The sequence below is a fragment of the Hippopotamus amphibius genome, chromosome 4 (genome assembly GCF_030028045.1).
Source record: "Hippopotamus amphibius kiboko isolate mHipAmp2 chromosome 4, mHipAmp2.hap2, whole genome shotgun sequence".
NCBI lineage: Eukaryota > Metazoa > Chordata > Mammalia > Artiodactyla > Hippopotamidae > Hippopotamus > Hippopotamus amphibius.
In genome coordinates, this window is record NC_080189.1 from 16,955,656 (window position 1) to 16,976,912 (window position 21,257).

General features: G+C 41.8%; 1 protein-coding gene and 1 long non-coding RNA gene across 3 annotated transcripts in view; one reads left to right on the forward strand and one right to left on the reverse strand.

Moving 5' to 3' along the window:
* Positions 1–21,257, forward strand: part of DGKI (diacylglycerol kinase iota) — a 456,175-nt gene that overhangs the window by 431,846 nt on the left and 3,072 nt on the right. For both annotated transcript variants that reach the window (XM_057733401.1, XM_057733402.1), the window contains 4 exons: positions 1,945–1,982; positions 5,548–5,668; positions 18,562–18,598; positions 20,273–20,372. In XM_057733401.1, coding sequence (XP_057589384.1) covers positions 1,945–1,982; positions 5,548–5,668; positions 18,562–18,598; positions 20,273–20,372 — 296 coding nt within the window. The remainder of the gene's footprint in view (positions 1–1,944; positions 1,983–5,547; positions 5,669–18,561; positions 18,599–20,272; positions 20,373–21,257) is intronic.
* Positions 16,345–21,257, reverse strand: part of LOC130852393 (uncharacterized) — a 46,857-nt gene continuing 41,944 nt past the window's right edge. The window contains exon 3 of the long non-coding RNA XR_009053342.1: positions 16,345–17,532. This is a non-coding gene — a long non-coding RNA (uncharacterized LOC130852393). The remainder of the gene's footprint in view (positions 17,533–21,257) is intronic.

Below are 21,257 nucleotides of genomic sequence, written 5' to 3' on the forward strand. Positions count from 1 at the left end.
TATAACTTATCCTATTTATAAAGCACTTTTTTCGGTTTCATCTTTACTACAGAGAAGTGAGCAGAGCAGCTGTTAATCTTATTTTATAAATAAGAAAATTGGTTCAAAAAGTTTGAATGACTTCTTAGATTTACGTGTCTAGTAAATTATAGAGATTAGAATTAGACTCCAATCCAGTGCCTTTTCCACAACACTGTAAGCTTAATAACCTTTTATAAAGACTATTTTCTTCCATTTTCCATAGGTCTCACAGAGCCTGGTAGAGCTTCTACAGGGCAAGCTCCCAGAGGGCACTGGACAGAGGCTGGGACTGGTCACAGGGACCTGCATCATGGTGGTGACTGGACCACCACTGGCTCTGTGCCCCGAGAGAGTAACTGCACTCTGAACCCCAGTGTCCCATCTATAATAGGAAGAGCGAGACACGTTACTTAGGTTCTTTTGACACGTAATGTTTTATTAATTCCCTTTCTGTTATTTTTATCTCCATTGCCTTCTCACTCCTTTTCTCCTTGCTGTCTTTTCACTCAGTTCAATAGCTGATTGGTGTGCATTGACAGTGTACAGAGAGCACTGCGCTGAGAGCCACAGGAAGGTGAAAAAAGCGTACTGCTTACAGAAACATTCTTCCCTCTCTTTCCTGTTCTTGCTTTTTCTCCATTCTTCTTGCATTCTTCTTCCTCCCATGCTCAAGCAGCCCTCATCCTTTCCACAGGTTTTCAAGGCTTCTGCTTTGGTCAGAGGGAAGGCACTCAGCCCTGGGCCAGTGAACGAGTTTAACATGCCTGTGGTCCTTTGCCTGTGGTCTCCCAGGGCTCGTGACTGCTCATTATAAAAGCTTCAAGGGCTTTGTTCAGTGACCGTCAAGGGCTTCTTGTACTTTGATACATGATACTACATTTTTAGCTAACTCTGTATAAGAGACTCTGAAACAAGAAGAACAAAATGACACTTTGAAAAATAAATTTAAAATCTTCTAATTATTTTGGTGACTTTAAAGCCTTAAAATAATCCTTTTTTTTTTTTTTTTTGAGCAGTTTTAGAATCTAAGTATTTTTCTAAAGGGGCCATTTTTGACCTAATACACGTTCCCTTTAGGAACCATAATTGTCATTAGACACTCATATATTCTTTCTCCCTTTTATCAGTTACATTTTCTCATTCCTCTTCTACACCCCCCTTGACATGCACAAGTACTTATATTTTTTCCCCTTGGCTACAAAGTCTTATAATTTGTTTAGGTTACCTAGGACTTTTAGAAATCTTCCTATAAGAATCACTCATAACTTTTATGCTACATATCTGGTTATTTTCTTCAAAACATAATTGAAACGTGTTTCTTCTTTACCGTCTCTAGTCCTTCTTTCCATAGCAGTAGGTATTTATTTATAATTATAAAACACACAAACAAAATGACGTGATTTTTGAACCCCAAAAGGACAGAGTAGAGGGAACTAGAAAGAAGGGACCCAAAACAATCATGATTAGACACTTACTTTGCATCAGTGGATGAGTTAAGAACATTCATATGATTTAATTAATCCTTTCAAGGATCCTATACAATTGAGACTTGCCGTTTTACAGATGTGGAAACCGAGGCTCAGAGGGGTTAAATAACTTGCGCAGGATTCCACAGCCTGTAAGGCTCAGAGCTAAGATTTGAATCCAATATGTGTGGTTCTAAATTTCATGTTCTCTTGACTGCACCAGGGCTGGAGGGGGCTCAGGTAGGCTCTATAATGACGTATGAGCTGAGTGCCCAGGCAGGGAAGGACTAGAGAGAAGGCCTTAGTGTGTTCCCAGATTCAACCTTTGGCATGCTTCTCTTCCCCTGGTCCCTGCCCCAAATGTAGACTGTGTCTCCAAAATAGGGATCCCGCCCTTTATAATATTTTAATGAGAGGGTCTTCTACTAATGGGACATCTCTCTTTTGTCTTTCACAGCAATTTTGCAGGCAGTAATAGCTGGTGATCTTATGAAGGTAAGATATCTTCCTACTAGAACTTTTGGTGATTCTTTAAGAACTTTAAATCAATACCATTTCTCACCAAATTTTCATGATCCCGTATATCGTTTCTCATCCCTGTGGTGCTAGCTGGGTAGAACAAGGAAGGATGCTCTTTTTGAGAATTGAATAGAGAGGGTGAGAAGAGTCTTCACAGCATCTCTACATCTCCTAACAGCACATGGTCTATGCAAAGGCACTATGCTACTTGCCTTGACTAGATACAACTGATGCGTGTCCCCAGGAGCCAATGCTCACAGCACTCAGGATGCCTGCTCTCTGGAAGCTGAAATTCGAAGTTTAAAGATTTCTTTTTAGACAGGTCTTTAAATGAATGCATCTGTAAGAATAACCTGGACAATACCCCAAAATACATTCTCTAGGCAAAAGCCTACATCTTGCAACATTATTACAGTTTCGAATAACTTTGGGGATCACAGTTAATCAGAAGAAGATATTCTGATCCACCTTAAATATTTTGATTTGTGCTTATGTTTTCTGGCGAATTTAGTTCAGAGGGAAGGAGGTGGTCACTTCTTGCTTCTAGATTGAATGCGAATTCTGAAGTCAGACTGCCTGGGTTCATATCTTGACTCTGTCATTCACTACATATGTGACTTTGTGTAATTACCTAATTCTCTCTGTGCCTCAGTTTCTTCATCTGTGAAATGGAATCACATTGCCCCTCTCTTTGCTTTATTGTGAGGATTGAATGTAATATTCACGTAAAGCTCTTAAGACTGTTCCTATTACATAGAAGGGACTCTAAAATGATAGCTATTTAATATAATGTTAATCTGTGTTTCTTTAATAGCTCAACTTAGTGGGGAGGCAAGTGTTTCTTATAAAGCATAATATCGTCTATGAATACCCTAAAAGCTATATTTGGCCCCAAGTTATTTTCAGGCATCAGGACTTAGACTGCCCATATATCCCTGTATAACCCACATGGGCGTTGATCTGCTCTGTAACATCAGGAACTGCCCCAGGCGCAGGCTCTACCTTACTCGTGGAGTACAGTGTCATCGCATATTGAGAAACCAGAAGCCTTAAAAGAAAGCCGAGAAGCAGTGCCCTTGTATTCAACTTCTCCTGAAGCACATCTGTTGAATAAACTGAGAAATCTCTGCGCTACATTTTTAACAGGTTACTAGCAGAAAACAAATGATGAGAAGGTTGCCAACATCTTGATAAACTGCCATCTTTAGACACATAATCCTGGGAATGTGCCTGTGCCACTGTCCAGACCATAGTGTTATCAGGAATTGTTATCCACAGGAGGAAGGTGCTCTCTAAGTGGCGTGTATACCTTTGAGTTCAGTGCCACTTCCCAGCAGTGGATTAAACCAGTACTATCCTATATTCCCTGCAAGGCCTTACAGTAAATTCTGTGGGAAAGAGAGGCGTGAGTTATGACCTGATCCCTGCCCTTGCAGACCTTTGAAACCAGAAAATTTTGCAAACTGTTGTACATTTGAAACTTTTTCATTTTATTTTATATATACTTTTAGCCTAGGCAACAGATTTTCCAGGTGCCAGGGCTTCTTACCATACTTTTTTGGTACTTAATAGAGAATTACTTGAGAGAGAGGAAATCACTGTATTCAGCTGGTTCTCTTATTTCATTCTCTGTTATAATTATTTCCTAAATGACTAAGAAGTGACTTAATAACACCTTATTTACTGAAAGGTGAAATATAAAGGCTTAGGGTTTTTCTCTTTCACTCTTTTCTTTCTTTTTCTGTCTTTTCCTTCCCAAGTACTTTCCCCCCCTTTCTTCTCTATCTTCTTTCATTTCTCTATGCCATGTAAAAAGTATAATAAATATTGAATATTAAACTGTGTGTGTGTGTGTGAGAGAGAGAGAGAGAGAGAGAGAGGAAGGAGTGGGGAGAGATAGAGAGGTTGGGTGGAGAGCTTGGGGCGGGAGCAGGGCACCAGTGAGCGGAGAACAGAAGACCCAGGATCGTTCCAGTGTGAAGGCTGTCATGAGGGGCTCCTATACACTGGGCTGCATAAAATGCCTGTGGACTAACTTAGCATTGACAGTGTCTGTAAACACCACAGTAAGGTAGAATCAAGGCAGCTGATATATGTGGTCCCTGTGACTCTATTGAGCCCAAATCCTTTGTGGATCTGCCCACAAAGAATGGAAGTGTCATTGTGAGACAATACAGTTGCACAGAACAGAATTCTCTTAGATTTTCATGGAGGACAATTAGCTACTTCTTCCTGTTCCTTTGCTTCGCAGTGTAGGCATGAAAACCCCATATATTCCTTACTTCCATTCAGCTACTCCTTTTTGATCGATCTCCTAGGAAGTCTTTCCTGACTTTTTTCCACCCCCTACTTTGTGCTCTCCTAGTGCCCCGTGCTACCCTGGTCGTGTTCCTCTCCATCTCCATGCGATTCTTTACACATCTGTCTCCCCCATGGACGGCAAGGTCTTGGAGGCCAGTGGCCGAATCATACTCATCTTTGTCTCCCTGGTATCTGGCACATGGCAGTTCTGTGGTTGTATCCGAGTGAATGCGTGAACTGTGACTTTACTCTCTTTGACCTTGTGAGTTGTCTGATTTTTTTTATAATGCTGTGCCGTCTAACTTCTTGGTGGAAGACACATTCCTTTCGCGTGTCACCTGCTGGATTATTCGATTCTTATTTGTCCTAAAACTACCTTTTAGAAGCTCCAAGAAGGCTCTTCTTGTTCTGATATGCTGCAGTTTAGAGAACGGAGACCTATCTACACTTTCTATAACGTTCAGTATTTCACAAACTTAGACCATGTCCTCGTTTAGCCCCCTAATTCTCAGGCTGCAAAATCTGTTTTTTACCAGCCTGTTCTCATGTTTGAAGCCTTTTAGGTTTCTACTAATGCAATCTCTGAACCCTTTTGGTTCTCATCCCATGGGTCATCTCAAGCCTAGATGAGTGGTTAACAGAAGGCAGGCAGGTTGGGCTGCAGATCTGGATGAAGGAGGGGGCCATCCACAGGTGTTGCGTGTGCCTGCCATGTGCATGTGTGCCATGAGCTCATGCTGGAAAATGGGAAGCAGCTTCTGTACTCGGGAGCTAGGTTCATTAGAGATTGAAGAAGAAACTAAAGGACGGGGAAGAAGCTTAGCTACCAGACATCCAGCTGTTCCTACCTGTTGACTTAACTGTTCTTTCACTCAAGGGAATGCTAGGGAAGCTTTTATTCTCCTCTCCACCTTTTACTCCCTTGAGACAGAGGCCAGTTCCCAGAAAATAAAAAGACCAAAAAAAAACCCAGAAAAGGAACAAGTAATTTAGCATGTTTCCATTTCCTTAGGCTGTTTAGTACCCACATAACCCTCTCCGGAGTTGGCTGAGACACTGGCCATCTATTTGAGTGATAACGCAACCCGGGAATGGGTACTTCATCTCTTTGACTTTTGTCTGTGTCCTCTGAGGCTGGAGACATTTGTGGTTTGCTACATTACTTTTATTTTATCACCGGTGGGCTGTTTCCCTTGTTCCGGACTCTGCCTGAGCTGCTTCTCCTGTGTCTCTTTTTCAGCTAATAGAAAGCTATAAGAATGGAGGCAGCCTGCTCATTCAGGGACCAGACCACTGCTCACTCCTTCACTACGCAGCTAAAACCGGCAATGGGGAGATTGTGAAATATATCCTTGACCATGGTGAGTAGACAGCCAACTGAGAATCGCTTATCCATGAAGTAGACTGAATGTTCTAAGTTGACTTTCATCCAGGCCGTCCTCAGAATGATGGAAATGTTCTCCAACTTTAGCTGACTCTCATTGCTTATTCGAGGGAACTGGGATTCCAGATGCCTTACACATGTAGGTCACCTTAACCAAGCCATTAATAGAAATAATTTCCATATCATATATATATATATCATATATATATATATATATATATATATATATATATATATCTCCATACCCTTTGCAGGGTATTTGGGGGCTGATTAATTAAAAACTAAAAGACAAAACCAAATGTGGCCTTGGCACAATGTGCTTTATTGTTCTGGGAAGAGCTTTTATGTTTGGAAAGTTAACTAGTTGGGACCAGGTACCTAATCCACATTCATAGCTGATCATTCTGAGGAGTAATGAACCTGGTTTTGTTTTGTTTTTTTTCATCTCTCTAGTCCCCACCCCCCACCCCCACCCTTGTTTTGCTGTTTGAATCTCATTCACCTTTTCAACTCAAGTCACACTTTATTCTCTTTGAAAACGTCTGGTACTCTCGTGTCCTCTGTGGCAGGCCACGTTCACCTCCTGGACGGTGTCTTAACTGGGTTTGTAATTTGGTGTTAGATCCTGTACTTTTAGCATCTACCTCTGATAGCTGTTTAGAGGCACAAACACATGAGAGGAATATCAAATCTTGACCATATTTTCAGTTTCCCATGTTTATAGTGTTTCTAGGACTGAAAACTAGGAAAGAAGAGGGAAAAATCTCCCTGGCTTGGCCATTTTTGAGGAGACTCTAGCTCTGCTGAGTACGGGTACACAGAGATCCCGGGAGGTTTCCTGTGAGCCCTAGCACTGCGCCTGTGGCCTACCCTCATTGTATCCATATTTAGGTTGTAAATGGTAAGCATATTAGTACAGATACACATTCAGATTTTTTAAATTGGAGTATCGTTGATTTACAGTGTGTTAGTTTCAGGTGTACAGCAAAGTGATTCAGTTATACATATAAACACATCTATTCTTTTTCAGATTCCTGTCTATTGTAGGTTATTACAAGATACTGAGTATAGTTCCCTGTGCGATACAGCAAGTCCTTATTGTTTACCTCTTTTATATACCGATTCATCCCACCCCTGCCCCTTCCTCGTTGGTAACCATAAGTTTGTTTTCTATGTCGGATTCACGTTCCTTTTTGTTCCTCTTTTTATTCAATTCAGCAAACATGTCTTGTTCCATTCATTCATTCATCAAATATTTGTGGTGTCCTTCATAGAAACTACCTGTTATAGACCAGCACACACGCAAATAAAATACAGTCACTGTTATCAAGCAATTGCAGGCCAAAAATATATATAACCATGTGCCTCATTAAATTTAAAGCAGTTGTATATAGATGCCTTAAGTCCTATTGTTAAGCCACAAATGGATAACAGAGCCACCATTTCTCAAGCACAGGTTATATGCCATGTGCTTACACTGAACACATCCTATCGTTTAATCTTTACAAGGACCTTGTAAGGTAAGTATTAAACCGTCAGTCACATTAGACTCACCTTGCTTTGTCTTCAGTACCTTCTCACCATGGAGAGTTTGCTTGAACTCTCGGCCTGAATTATGGTGGAAAGAGTGGTTTAGGAAAAGGAGAGGGTGTGAAAGTAGGATGGTCGCCTTTAGAGGCTTTCTTTCCCCCTGGTGGGCTTGGTTGGATAATCCCAAGCCTGTCTGCCCAGGAGAGCCTAGATACATTTCTGAGGCTGTGTCTGGGGTGTGCGTATTCTGTCTTCTATTCCCCTGACCATCTGCCCCGAGCAATTACAGCATTTCTCTTTGGGCAAGACTTGCAAAAGCAATGGTGACATAGATTCTGCTTACCTCCCTCCCTCCCCCACCTACGCACACACACATCACGGGCGCTTTCCCTTGCCTATAGTGACTCTTCCACAACCTGGTGACAGGCAGAACCAAACATTAGAACCTAGCCCCACAGAGAGTGCGTAAAGGTCACACAGCTTCCATGGTTATTTCTCAGTATTTCCACTGTACAAAGCTCAGGTGAACTTTAGGTATACGCTGTCACTTTGTTTGCCTTTGCTCAGACTCAGGTACTCCTGGTGGCTGTTGTTTTGATTATTCTCAATCCTTCCCTCCTACTTTGCCCTTTACCTGATGAGATTGAATGTTTGCCCACATACCTTAGGCTGTTCAGTACCCACATGCTGCTCTAGAGTTAGGGGAGACACGGGCTGTCTATTTGAGTGATGAGACAACTTGGGAATGTTCTCTTCTCCCCTCTTGACCTCGCACAAGCATTCCCCTCCCTGGTACTAGGGTCCTCTCTGCATCAGTGATCTGCTGGTATCTCACTTGGTCTTACCTGTGAGGCTGCAGGGAGCTGCCGTTTTGACTGAGTCTATATTTAAGGTGGGGTTCGCAGCTGGAATGCTTGGGACACCTGAGCCTTTCTCTTCACCTGGACTTTCATTCCAGACTTCTTCACAGCATGCTGGTCCTCGGGCTCCAGGAGGGTGAGGATGGAAGCTTCCAGACATTCTGAGGCCAGGCTGGGGAAGTCTGTCTCACCTCTGTGGCATTCTGCCAGCTAAAGCAAATCACAGAGCCAGCCCCAACTCAAGGGGTGGGGAAATAGACCCCTCTGCTTCAGAATTAATGGCCGTATTTAATCTATGCCCCTCCCTTACTCTGTCTTCTTCATGGGAAAATGATGATCCTCCCTTCTCAATGTCCTGAACTACTGACTCACTTGGAATTCCCTGGAGCTCTGCATTTTTATTTTCTTTTGGTTCAGGGTTCTAAGCTAGGGCTGCAAGATTTAGCAGATAAAAGTACAAGACAACAATAACTTTTAAGCATAAGTATATTCCGTGCAATATTTGGGACATAATCACACTAAAAACAAAAACAAAAATCCTCTTTTCAGCTGGGTCTCCGCAGGGGCTTGAATGGTGAGGCCTGAGATAATATTACTCTAACACCATGGATTTTCACACCCTGCCCCTCCTCCACTTCTCTTTCCACTGCCTCAAACAAGACGGTGTTTAAAAGCCCCTGTAACTCAAACTTACAAGGCTTGGAGTTTCTAACGTCAGCTATAGATCAGTACACACACAGTTTTTCTGGCATGAAATCCAGCTGGCAAATCTTAGTGCTTTGACCAAAGCCTGACATTCCAATTCTAAACTAGATTCTTTTCGATCCCAGGTGTCTTTTTGCAAAAGAGTGAATCATGTGATATAGCTCTCTGTGTCAAAACTGAAGGACACACGGAATTTGTTAGTAACTGGGGTAGAGGGGAGCTTATTTTTCTAATTTTTTTGCTTCGCTTTTGTGAATTAGTTGGTTTAATATTTATACTAATGAGAAAACACTTGGGATTCTTGTAATCACCTCAACTTCACCCACAGGCAGACTGTGGTCACTGGGTCTGCCTCACCACAATGTCTAATTGGCCAGTAGATACACGGGGGAAAGACTGGAGACCGTGAAGCAAAACCCATCTCTTCTGTTTAAAAAAAAAAAAATCTTACTATGATCTACAGTCCAAGGATCACTGTATAGTGATGGTTGGCAATTTTTAACCTTTTAATTCTACAGTCAAATAATAGAAACTGAATTGCAGTTGATTCTTATTAAAATTAGTATTTATCAACCTGATAGGCATGGTCAATTTCATTCTTAACATCAACCTCATTATTTCTAGTTTCTCAGGAACATGGATGTAAAATCTTTTGACACTGTCAGCCTAATTCTCCACGTTCCTTAAGAGCTAAGCACTTTGGCTCAACCATTTCTGTTGTTGTTTGTTTTAATATCTTTAGTTGCTGATATAATTTTATAAACCTGTGCAGTTGGAATTGAAAACTATCTTTGCAGAACTATTCATCTCATTTAAATTACAGAAACCCCTTTAAATTATTGTGTTCTTGAAGTCAAGGACACGTACACAGAAAACATGACCCTTTCTCTACTCTGTAATCACCTTCTTAATGTGATCTCTGCTCAGTGAATAGTCTTGCCTAATTTAATGATGATGATGACTCTGAAATTCCCCTATCTGATGGAAAATAGCCTTGGCCAAGATGCCTCTGTGAGGCTGGGATTCGGGGATTTCTAGCAGGCTATGGCATCCTTGTTTATAAAGTAGCATTAGATTTGCAGTGGGTGGGTCTGATCAATTTGAATTCATGCAAATAAAAAAATAAATGAATACAAATTTCCTACTGTGCCAAAGATCAAGAGATACCCCTCCTAACAATCTCAATTGTTGCAAACCGCTTGACGTTTTAGTTTTTTAAATTTTTTTTAAAAAGTCTGTCCTGTGGCTTCATATTATATAAATCCTAAAAAGGGTTCAAAGACCTGCCTGTAGAGATGCCTTTAATGACAAGGGTCCTGAGAAATCAGTGGGCCCTTTTCAAGGCGCATGACTGATATGACTTGTTTGCTTTCTGCATCCTTACTCCAGGGAGCCCCTCTCTCCCCTCTGCTTTGCCCTCTTCTTCACCGATTATTGACGCTGAGCTGTGGGGTCCGCAATCGGGAGGACGGCCCCTGAACGGGAGTCGTGAGAGATGACTCATTCTCCCAGACACCACATTCAGCAATGAAGTTCTCTTCTCAGGGCTCTTTTAAATCCAGGCAGAGGGGCTGGGGGCCATGGGACTTGTGGTTATTTCTGAAAAGCCACAGGAGGCTTGAATTTTTCTCTTCCCGCATCTTCTTTAGGACTTCTTCTCTCAAATACACAACATGCTGCTTTCCTTTATGAAAAACTGGAATTTAGGCATTGGGAGGGATGAAAAGAGGACGGAGGAGGGAGCGCGCTGAAGAATTCCACAGGGACTGGGTGGAGAGAGGAGGATTCGGAGGGAGTCCAGCTGAGAGGCCCCCCTCCCCCCCAGTGGCCCCTGCTTTTCAACTCCTTTCAACCATATTTTTGCCCACTCCCTCCTCCCTCGTTTTACCCCTCCGAGAGACTTTTATGGTGTCTTAGTCTTTTACCACCCGGCACATTTTGCTCTTTTGTTTTTATTCTCCCAGCTCGCATCCCTCCGCCCCCTACCGTGTTTCCTGATAGAAATCTCACTCATGCATTTCCTTTCTGATTTCAATGGCTTATTTTGTCTTCCCTCTTTTTCTGCCTTCAGTCTTTCTTTTCTTTTTTCACACCCCCCCCCGTTTTTTTTCCTGCCTCTGCCCCCCCTCCCCCCCCTCCCCCGAGAGAAACGACCACCATCCCGCTGGGACAGGAGGACGGTGCTGTTAAGAGTTCCCAGTGCCAGCTCTCCTCACATCTGTGCAGCTTTTGTCTTGGGGCAGAGGAGGATTTGGAATGGTCTGCTGGCAGCGTCAGGGAGACTAATGGGAAATGAGGTCCAGAGAGAGAGAGAGAGGCCACGGGGAGGTGGTAGGAATAGCCAAGGGGATTTGGATGCCTCGTTGTGGGAAGCAAATTCAAGGATGCATGTGACAAAAGACACATCATATATAATACAAGTGCAACATTGACGATAAAATTGCATCAGTTCAGTAGAAGAGCCTGTGGGATGAGCACTGATCGGGTAGCAAACTTGAAATTTGGAAGGTTTGACTACTTACCATGCTGTTCACTTTTTCATATTGAGAGATTTGTGAAGTTTTGCTTCTTTTCAAATTCCCTGGCCTTCACCTGAATACTGATGTATATCTCCCCTCAATGTATTTTTCTTTCCCTTATTTTTCAGACCATTTCTCATACAGCATAGCTTTTTTTTTTTTTTTTTAAATCTATATCCCATTTATGGATCTGTGAGAAAAAGTATATTGGCCAGGATCTAAGTGGATTTTTAAATGTCTTTCATTCATTCATTCATTCGTTCATTCATTCAAAAATTAATTCTGTCCCCTTCACTTTTGAAGAAAATGGTATCGTAATAATCACTGCTCATCTTTATTGTTCTGAATGCTTTATGTGTATTCATACATTGAATTCTTACAACAACCCTACAAGGTAAGTTCTCATCTCTATTTGACAGGTGGTAAAAACTGAAGCATAGTAAAGTTAGATGACTTGCCGAAACTCATCCCTGATATGAGATATGGTCTCTGCCCTCCATATTCCTAACACCCATCAAGGGAAAGGAAACGGATAAACAACCACAGTGCAGGATAGTTTGAAATGAGTATCATATGCAGGGTTCTAGTGACAACTGGTACAGGGCTACAGAAGGACAATGGTCATCATCTGAAACATTTCATGGAGAAATTTGTACCCATATCCCCTTGGTAGAGATTCAGCAGTTGTTTTCTGGTGCAGGTCAGCTATGGGATGGAGTGTGGATATTTTAGTAAACTCTGGGAGGGACAGAGAGCCAAGACTTACTTTCATATTCAGGGAACAATTGGGAACTCTATGCTGACAATTTAATGGCATTCCTTCGGATTCCTTAGGGGGGTTTCATGGTATCCACAAGGAGAGCATATGTATACATGAAATACGAACTAAGCCCAAACCCAAATGCTCCCCATTGTTATATATTGAAGGAATCCCATCATCTTTATGTTTTCTTTCTCCTGTTCTCTCCCTTATGAGTGAGACTAAAATGAACTTTTCCAAAAATCATAGTTGCTGTTTTTTCACATGTATTTTTCTTTCAAAGGAAAATATCTGTGGTCTTTGTTGACTGCTTTTGTTTCTCTGGCCACGCCGCCACCTCCAAACCTTACACCTATGATTCTAACCCGCACAGGGCACTATTAGCACAATATACTATTAAAAACAGCTCCCAATAGGTCACTGAAGGCACAAATAGGGAGGGAAACCACAGCCTTGTCTCAGGCTCCATCTGACACTCACTCCATTTCTCCTTTCCTCTTCTGCAGCCCCTTTTTTGCTATCAATTAATTAAGTCCATCTTTCCACAGCCATTCCTGAAACCTTTAACTGAAGTTTCTTTGGATATTAATTAAGAGCCAAAGCATCTTGTTTCAGTGTCAGCACCTCTTTTTCTCACCTCTGTCAGCTGTAGAGGATTAAAGGGGGAGGGGGAGATGATAAACAGCTCCAGGCATGCCTGACTCATCAATTAGATGACCAGTTCTGGAATCCTTCTGGGTTGGCTTCATTTATAGCAATTTTTATCAGAAGTTTGAGGAACAAGCTTCTTTCTCTTCCTTGCCCCACTTTCAGGGTGTCAAATCCTTGCCATTTTAGCACAGATTAAATGCTTCAGCATCCTCTCAGTGCATGGAGGCGTGGACCCCAAAGTCCATGGACCCACTGTGGGTGCAGCTCCCACAGGGCCAAGTGACAGTGCTAAGGAAATGAGGAAGTGAGACAAGGCCCCTGTTGCCTAAATATTTGTGCAGTGTTATCGAACCAAGTTTTCGTGCCCCATGCACAGTGAGGCCAAACAAACCGAAACATCGGAGTTTGGAGCAGGGAAAGGTTTATTGCAGGGCCAAGCAAGGAGAATGGGTGGCTTGTGCCCCAAAACCCTGAACTTGTTAAAGGGTTTCAGCAAAGTATTTTTATTTTTTTTAATTTTTTTTTTCAGCAAAGTATTTTTAAAGGCCAGATGAGGGAGGAGCATTGCAGGGTATATGCTCAGCGCACGCACAATTCTCTGATTGGTTGACGGTGAGGTAACAGAGCAATGTCACTGTGGTTAATACTATACTATCAATCCTTAGCCACCAGTATGTCTGGGAGCTCGTCATCATCAAGGAGTTAACTTTTTCTATTTGGTGGTGGTTTTAGCATCTGTAAAACAACTCAGGAAGTGTGCATCAGGTACTATTGTCTAGCTACTTCAGAGAGGAGCTACAGTAGAGGATATGGGGGAGGGGTCTGTTCCAGGAAGACCCCACAGGGTCCTGCTTGGTTACACAGTTATCAGTAACGATGGGAACAGATGGTGGTGAGGCCAGGCTGCTTGCATTCATGGAATTCCTTTCAAAATGAATGGCTTTGCTGAAGGTGACAGGAGCTCTCTAAAAGGACCATTGGGCAGTGTGGGCATTCGTGTTCCTGACCTTGTGGAGGATGCCTCATCAGTGATTGAATAGGCCTGGAGGACTTGGTTCTCAGGACACAGAATTGGAATCAACACTTCAAATGTAAGTGGGAGCCAAGGCACTCTCTTATATCTCCTTCCCTCACTTATGTTCCAATATCTTGACTTAGTGTAACCTGCTGTGTTATGTCAGAGAGTAGGACACTTAATTATACCTAAACTTTAGGCATTTCATGTAGTGTCCCAGCTACTGTTTACACACATTTTTTTTTACTAACTTATGAAACCTCATAACACACCTGCGAGATAAACATTATTATTAATCCTGACTCACATGTGTGACAATCAAGGGGCTGAGAAATAAAATGAACTTGCCCAAGATCTAGTGAGTGGCAGATAGAGCTGGGATTTGGAATCAAGGAGGTTCAGCTCCAGAACCCTCTCCTTATTCACTGCACTGGCCTGCTTTGCACTTCTTTATGAGCGGTGCGGCAGGGGATTATCCTTCACGTTTCCTTAGAATCACAGGACTGAGGAACAAAAATGAATGAGTTAAATCCTCATTGAACCTGTGAAATAGGGAACATGCTAGAAGGATATGAAAAATAATCCAAGTGTTCTTACATTTAAAAGGTGTAGAATACTTTATTTAGGGAGATAAGGGATACAGTCAAAAAACAGATACATAGTACAAGGGGGGACTCCAGTAAGTGTTATGGGAGTTCAAAGATGGGGTCGATTCCTCTGTCAAAGGTGGCCTTTTCAGAGGACCTTGTCACACACTGGTCTTTAAAGAATGTGTAAGGTTTAGGTGTGTGGGTAGAAAATCCTGCTCTGGATAGCAGGAGTGGAGGGAGCAAGCTCTCAGAGCTGGGGGAGCCCGAGAAATATTTGGGTGATTGTGCAGCTACCAGTTTAGCTTGTGCAAAAACTTGGAGCCTTGAAAACAAGTTGAGGAAGGGTAGTTCCAAGTGAAAGACTGTGAACTTCAGTGTTTAAATACTGGGGAAGACACAGGACATATGATGAATTTAAAACCTGGAAATCTAGATGATGTAAGATCTTTTTTATGTTTTCTTAGTAACCGTCCTGCATGCTAATTACGTTCCTGACAGAGACCTGTTAGGAAGTGTATTTGTCAAATAGGACAAGCAGGAGCAACAAACAGGACAGACATTGCAAGAGAAGAGTCACCCGGCCTTGATGACCAGTGGATGGGGAAGAGAGGGGATGCAGTTGGTGCTTTAGCTCCTGGATGACCAGGAGGATTGTAAACATCATCCTCCTCCCTGACTAATGACTTTTTTTCAATTGAAGTATAGTTGGGTTAGTTTCAGGTATCCAGCACAGTGATTCAGTTTTATATGTATATGTTCATATATATGTGTGTGTGTGTGTGTTCTTTTTCAGTATTACAGTATATTGAGTGGAGTTTCCTGTGCTATACAGTAGGCCCTCGTTGGTTATCTATTTTATGTATAGTAGTGTGTATATGTTAATCCCAAATTCCTAATTTATCCCTCCCTGCCCCATTTCCCCTCTGGTAACTGTAAGTTTGTTTTCTGTGTCTGTGGGTCTATTTCTGTTTTGTAAGTAAGTTCATTTTGTATTTTTTTTTTTTTAGGTTCCACATATAAGTGATATCATGTGACATTTGTCTTTCTCTGTCTGGTTTACTTCACTTAATCTCTGGGTCCATCCATGTTGCTGCAAATGGCATTATTTCATTTTTTTATGTTCCGTATACAGAACATTTTTTTCTTGCTTTCTTTTTCTTTTATTTTTTTGTTAAAGTTGATTTACAATGTTGTGTTAGTTTCGAGTGTACAGAGAAGTGATTCAGTTATACATATATATATAATATATATATATTTAGATTCCTTTCCCATATAGGTTATTATAAAATATTAAGTATAGTCTCCTGTGCCATATAGTAGGTCTTTGTTGTTTATATATAGTAGTGTGTACAGGTTACTCCCAAATTCCTAATTTATCCCTCCCACCCTCCTTTCCCCTTTGGTAACCATAAGTTTGTTTTCTATGTCTGTGAGTCTGTTTCTGTTTTGTTAATAAGTTCATGTGTATCGTGTTTTTAGATTCCACATTTAAATGATATCATATGATATTTGTCTTTCTCTGTCTAACTTACTTCACTTAATCTCTAGGTCCATCCATGTTGCTGCAAATGGCATTATTTCATTCTTTTATGGCTAATATTCCATTGTATAGATATGCCACATCTTCCTTATCCATCTATTTGTCAATGGGCATTTAGGTTGCTTCCATGTCTTGGCTATTATAAATAGTGCTGCTGTGAACACTGGGTTGCATGTATCTTTTCAAATTATGGTTTTCTCTCATATATGCCCAGGAATGGGATTGCAGGATCATATGGTTACTCTTAGTTTTTTAAGGAACCTCCATACTGTTCTCCATAGTGGCTGTACCAGTTTACATTTCCACCAACAGTGTAGGAGGGTTCCCTTTTCTCCATAACCTCTCCAGCATTTGTTATTTGTAGACTTTTTAATGATGGCCACCCTGACCAGAGTGAGGTGGTACCTCATTGTAGTTTTGCTTTGCATTTCTCCAATAATTAGTGATGATGTTGAGCAATTTTTCATGTACTTGTTGGCCATTGGGATGTCATCTTTGGAGAATTGTTTCTTATATCTTCTGCCCATTTTTTGATTGGGTTGTTTTCTGATATTGAGCTATATGAGCTATTTGTATATTTTGGAAATTAATCTGGTGTCAGTCGCATTGTTTGTGAATATTTTCTCCCATTCTGGAGGTTGTCTTTTCATGTCTTTTGTTTGTGCTTTCCTTTGCTGTGCAAAAGCTTTTAAGTTTAATCAGGTCCCATTTGTTTATTTTTGCTTTTATTTCCATTACTCTGAGAGACAGATACAAAAAGATATTGCTGCAATTTATGTCAGAGTGTTCTATGTTTTCCTCTAGGAGTTTTATAGTATCTGTTCTTACATTTAGGTCTTTGATCCATTTTGAGTTTATTTTTGTATATAGTATTAGAGAATGTTCTAATTTCAAGCTTTTACGTGTGTCTGTCCAGTTTCCCCAGCACCACTTATTGAAGAGACTGTCTTTTCTCCATTGTATATTCTTGCCTCCTTTGTCATAGATTAATTGACCATAGGTGTGTGGGTTTGTTTCTGGGCTTTCTGTCCTGTACCATTGTTCTGTTTTTGTGCCAGTACCAAACTGTTTTGATTACTGCAACTTTATAGTATAGTCTGAAGTTAGGGAGCCTGATTCCTCCAGCTCCATTCTTCTTTCTCAAGATTTCTTTGGGTCTCTTGTGTTTGTATAAAATTTAAAATTTTTTTTGTTCTAGTTCTGTGGAAAATGCCATTGGTAATTTGATTAGGATTGCATTGAATTTGTTGATTGCCTTGGGTAGTATAGTCATTTTAACAATATTGATTCTTCCAATCCAAGAGCACAGTATATCTTTCCATCTGTTTGTGTCATCTTCAATTTCTTTCATCAGCATCTGACCACTGACTTTCATAAAGTCCTAACCTCATCTTCCCTTTCTTCTAACTATGTAATAAGTAGTTACACAAATAAATGCTCAATGATAATGATATCCACCAATATGGAGAGTAAATCACCAGGATCATACTTCTAAAGTTTACAGTGCTTAATACCTAGAGCTGTGTTTGACCCCTCCAAACATTTTTATTCATTAATTCAACCAAACATTTAAGGTTCTGCTTGGCACTAGGCTCCATGTCAGGCACCAAGGAAGGACACAGTGGTGGACAAGGCATCAGCCACAACTTCAGGGGGTTTTCCAGAGTCTAGCTGTGGAGAGAGACAAGATAGCAGGTGATTTTAATATGGCTTGACAAGTGTCATGATCAGTAAGGTGACCATATATCCCTACTTGTCAGGGATAGTCTCAATTTAGATGATTAATTATATTACCCTCCCAATTATAGGGAATAGGGTTAGTACACAAAGTGAGGGAATACAAAGGTAAGGCATTTAATGCAATATTAGGAGTGGGGTGATAGAGGGCTTTATGGAGAAAATGTGTCAGCTGATACATGCAGGTAAGGCACTGCAGGAAGGGTTGGGAGGAAAGCAGTGGTGCAGAAAGGGGAAAGGTGGACACGTCAAGCACTGTTTGCAGGTTGAATGAATAAATTAGTGAACAAATGAGAAATTGTGAACATGCAAGCTCAGAACATTTCAATTCCTGATGAAATATCTATAATCTTTTGATCTTTATGTATAACATTTCTTTCAGATTTTGGAAGGGAAATTTTATGAAAAATGGAATTTTACCCTATTTCTAACATAAAGAGATTTGACTGGATAATATCTTGACTTAATGTAACCTGCTATGTTATGTCAGAGAAAGGACACTTAATAATACGGTCTCTCGTAGCTTTAATGTTATACTACGTGAGACCTCATACCGGACAACTTGCTGCTGGAAAATGAAAAATGGTCTTTAAAGCTCACCTGATTGTCCCGTTCCTCCCTAGGTAGCCACTTAATTCTTTTTCATTTATTCCATTCCAACTAATTTTATTTTTTAAACGAGTTTGAAAGCTGCTTGAAAGCAGAGGCCATATCATTCTTTTGTATCTCCCATTCTGTAGATACTGGCTGGTGGGAATTGGGAGATTGATGAGGGGGAGGGAGAGGGATCCTTGCTCTTTTGGAGGGGAAGTATTCTTTATAATCCCTGTCACCAAATACTCTTTCTTATTCAGCTTTTGATCTTTCTTATTCAAGACATTTTAATTTTGTGACGATCATTTTTTGTTAATGGTTGGTTTTTGATCTTATGTGTGATGGACATCTTCCTTTCTCCTTCTTTAGGACCTTCCGAGTTACTGGATATGGCAGACAGTGAAACGTGAGTGCTGCCTTTCATGACATAGTCTAGATTATCTTCTCAGGACATATCTCGGAGAAGAAAGCCACCTCTAGGGCATACATTCGACGATTTTAATGTCAGTGAAAAAGATGCCTGCTTTTAATTGTATTTATAACTGCAGGGTTAGTCTTCTGAATCAAAAATGAGATAATAGATGGCACCTGTCATGATGATTGCACACGTAGCTGTTGCTGGTCATCATTTAGAGCTTCCTTCAAGTGAGGAATTCCTGCACTGGTGTACGTTGAACTATGAAGTCTAAATTAATGCACTTAGCTCTTAATTACCCCTCACATTTTCTTTCTCAACTGAGGTTTATAAGAAAATTAAGCTCTAAGGCATCCTTTCTGTGTAGCAAAACAGTTTCTCTTTGCTGAGTCTGGAATGGGACAAGTTATGTACAGTCAGTGGAGAACAGAGAACATAGTAGCTCCAACCATTTCACATTTTTGTGCTTCAGAAGAAGAACCCTGTTTAAGAAAAGTCATCAGCTCTGCAGATGGTCCCCAGACTGATAATGTTTGTTTTCAACTTTTTCAGTCCTAGGCAGCAAAATAGCTACTATTCCCCAAACAGGAACAAAGAAAGGCTAAACATTTAACCCTGGAAGTCATATGGAGCCTCTAGAGAATGTCAGTGAAATTTGAGAAGGGATAAAGAATGGGCTGGGTGGAATGGGATGGAGTGGGGAGGGGCTAAGGAGGTATGGAGGAGGACAAGTAGGAAGGGTTTAGCCATGCATGAGTCCCTGACAGGGAGAAACTGTCCATTGCTACAAAAAACTTGTCCACGTACCACACATTCCATTGGCAAGGCTGTCACTCACCCCAGTTCGCCTAAGGACTGCATTCGATTTTTCATAAAACACTTTGGCATTAAGTGTCTTTTCAATTTCAGACATAGAATGGGAATCTCCTCCTCCCTGTACTGCTTGTCAGGGGTGGGGGAAATAGTCACTTTGCCTTGGCTGTTCCCCATATTGAGTGGCTGACCTCAGGCCTGCTGCCAACTGGGGCAGCTCTGGTTGCTGAAATTTCCCAGAGTCTTACCATCCCTCCCAGGTATCCTCTGTGGCCGTCCCTCCCCTTCCACCTGCCACTCACAAGGAATCAGCACAGATGGCAGAGTGGGTGTCTCCTGGGTCTCTGAAGTTGAGTTCCCAGGAGATACTCCTCCCAGAGCCAGATGGCCTCCCGAGCACTGTGATGAGGTTCTCCATGGCTGCTCCTGTGTGTGCATCATCTAGTGTCGCTCCTGCTCTGCCCGCTTGTCTACACGGAGAGAATGGCTCCACACTGTTCAGACACATCTACACACACACACCGGTCTATTTCATGGTGCCACTGAGTATTACTTAAATCAGACAGAAGTCATTTGAAACAAAATCACTCAGCCTACTTAACCAGCCAACACTTTAAAAAAAGAGGCTGGAGTCCGATATTATGGTTATTTAATGACTCAAGGCACTTTTAGGCCCCCCCCCCCACCTCCCCTGGCCATGCCCTGCAGCCGTGGTCTCACTTACAGATAGGGAAAGCGGCCAAGAGGCACAGAACATCAGCAACAGGATGCTACCCTCACTCCCCTCCCTGCTGCCTCTACCCTACCCCCACTCCCGCCTCCAACCCTTTTCCCATTTCATCTTTGATTTAGGGGTGAGACTGCACTGCACAAGGCAGCCTGCCAGCGGAACCGGGCTGTGTGCCAGCTTCTGGTGGACGCAGGAGCATCTCTGAGAAAGACGGACTCCAAGGTAACTTGATGAGTGAGTGCAAGCATCCTCCCACTGGGCAAGATCTCTGGCACCATTGCCTTCACTTGTGCCCATAGCAAAGGCATCCTTTCTGTACTTATGGAAGTGCCTGGGACTTTGGAAAAAGGAGGAAAAAATAAAGTGTTTCATTTAGAGAAACTGCAGTTTAAATGTATAAGCACAAAGCGAGGGTGTGTGCTTGCCTAAGGGACTTTATAGACCTCTGAACGTGCTGACCTCTGGACTTTGGGGTTCTCCTCCTGTTGATTGCCAGCAGCCAAGCTGTGGAGAGGTGAGCTTCAGAGCACTAGGAGAAGGGTCGGGACCAGGTGCAAAAGGCATTGGCCCAGCTACCGAGAAGCCCTTTTGGAATTTCTCCTTCAGCTGCTTAATCCAGAATAGCTTAAAACCCATGATTTATGTGGCCCCATATATGAGTGCCAAAGTGATGACCCATCACTCCCACGACAGGAGATCAGACTGCACCATGAGTTGTTCCAAATTACAGAGAACACCCAAGGAAAGGGTTAAAGCTGGAGTAGAGGAGGAGCTGAAACTTAGTGCTGTTGACCTAGGACTGAAGCCCATGGGAGAGAGAAGGACAGAAAGAAGAGTTAATATAGAAGATCAACCCCATAGGGGAGTTCTCTATGATGATCTGAGGTCATGACCATGGTCAGCTCTGAGAGCTTTGAAGCACCCTGGGTAGACTCCAAGAAAGAACAGCCACTTAACTGTAGAGGGTTACAGAGAAGGATTTTAATATATAAATGAGGACTTCATTAAGTGGGTACTAAGTAACCTATGTTTGGGGTCAATGAGTGTAGCCAAGAAACATAGACAAATAACTTAGAAGCTTACCGATGACTTAAAAGCCCCATTAGA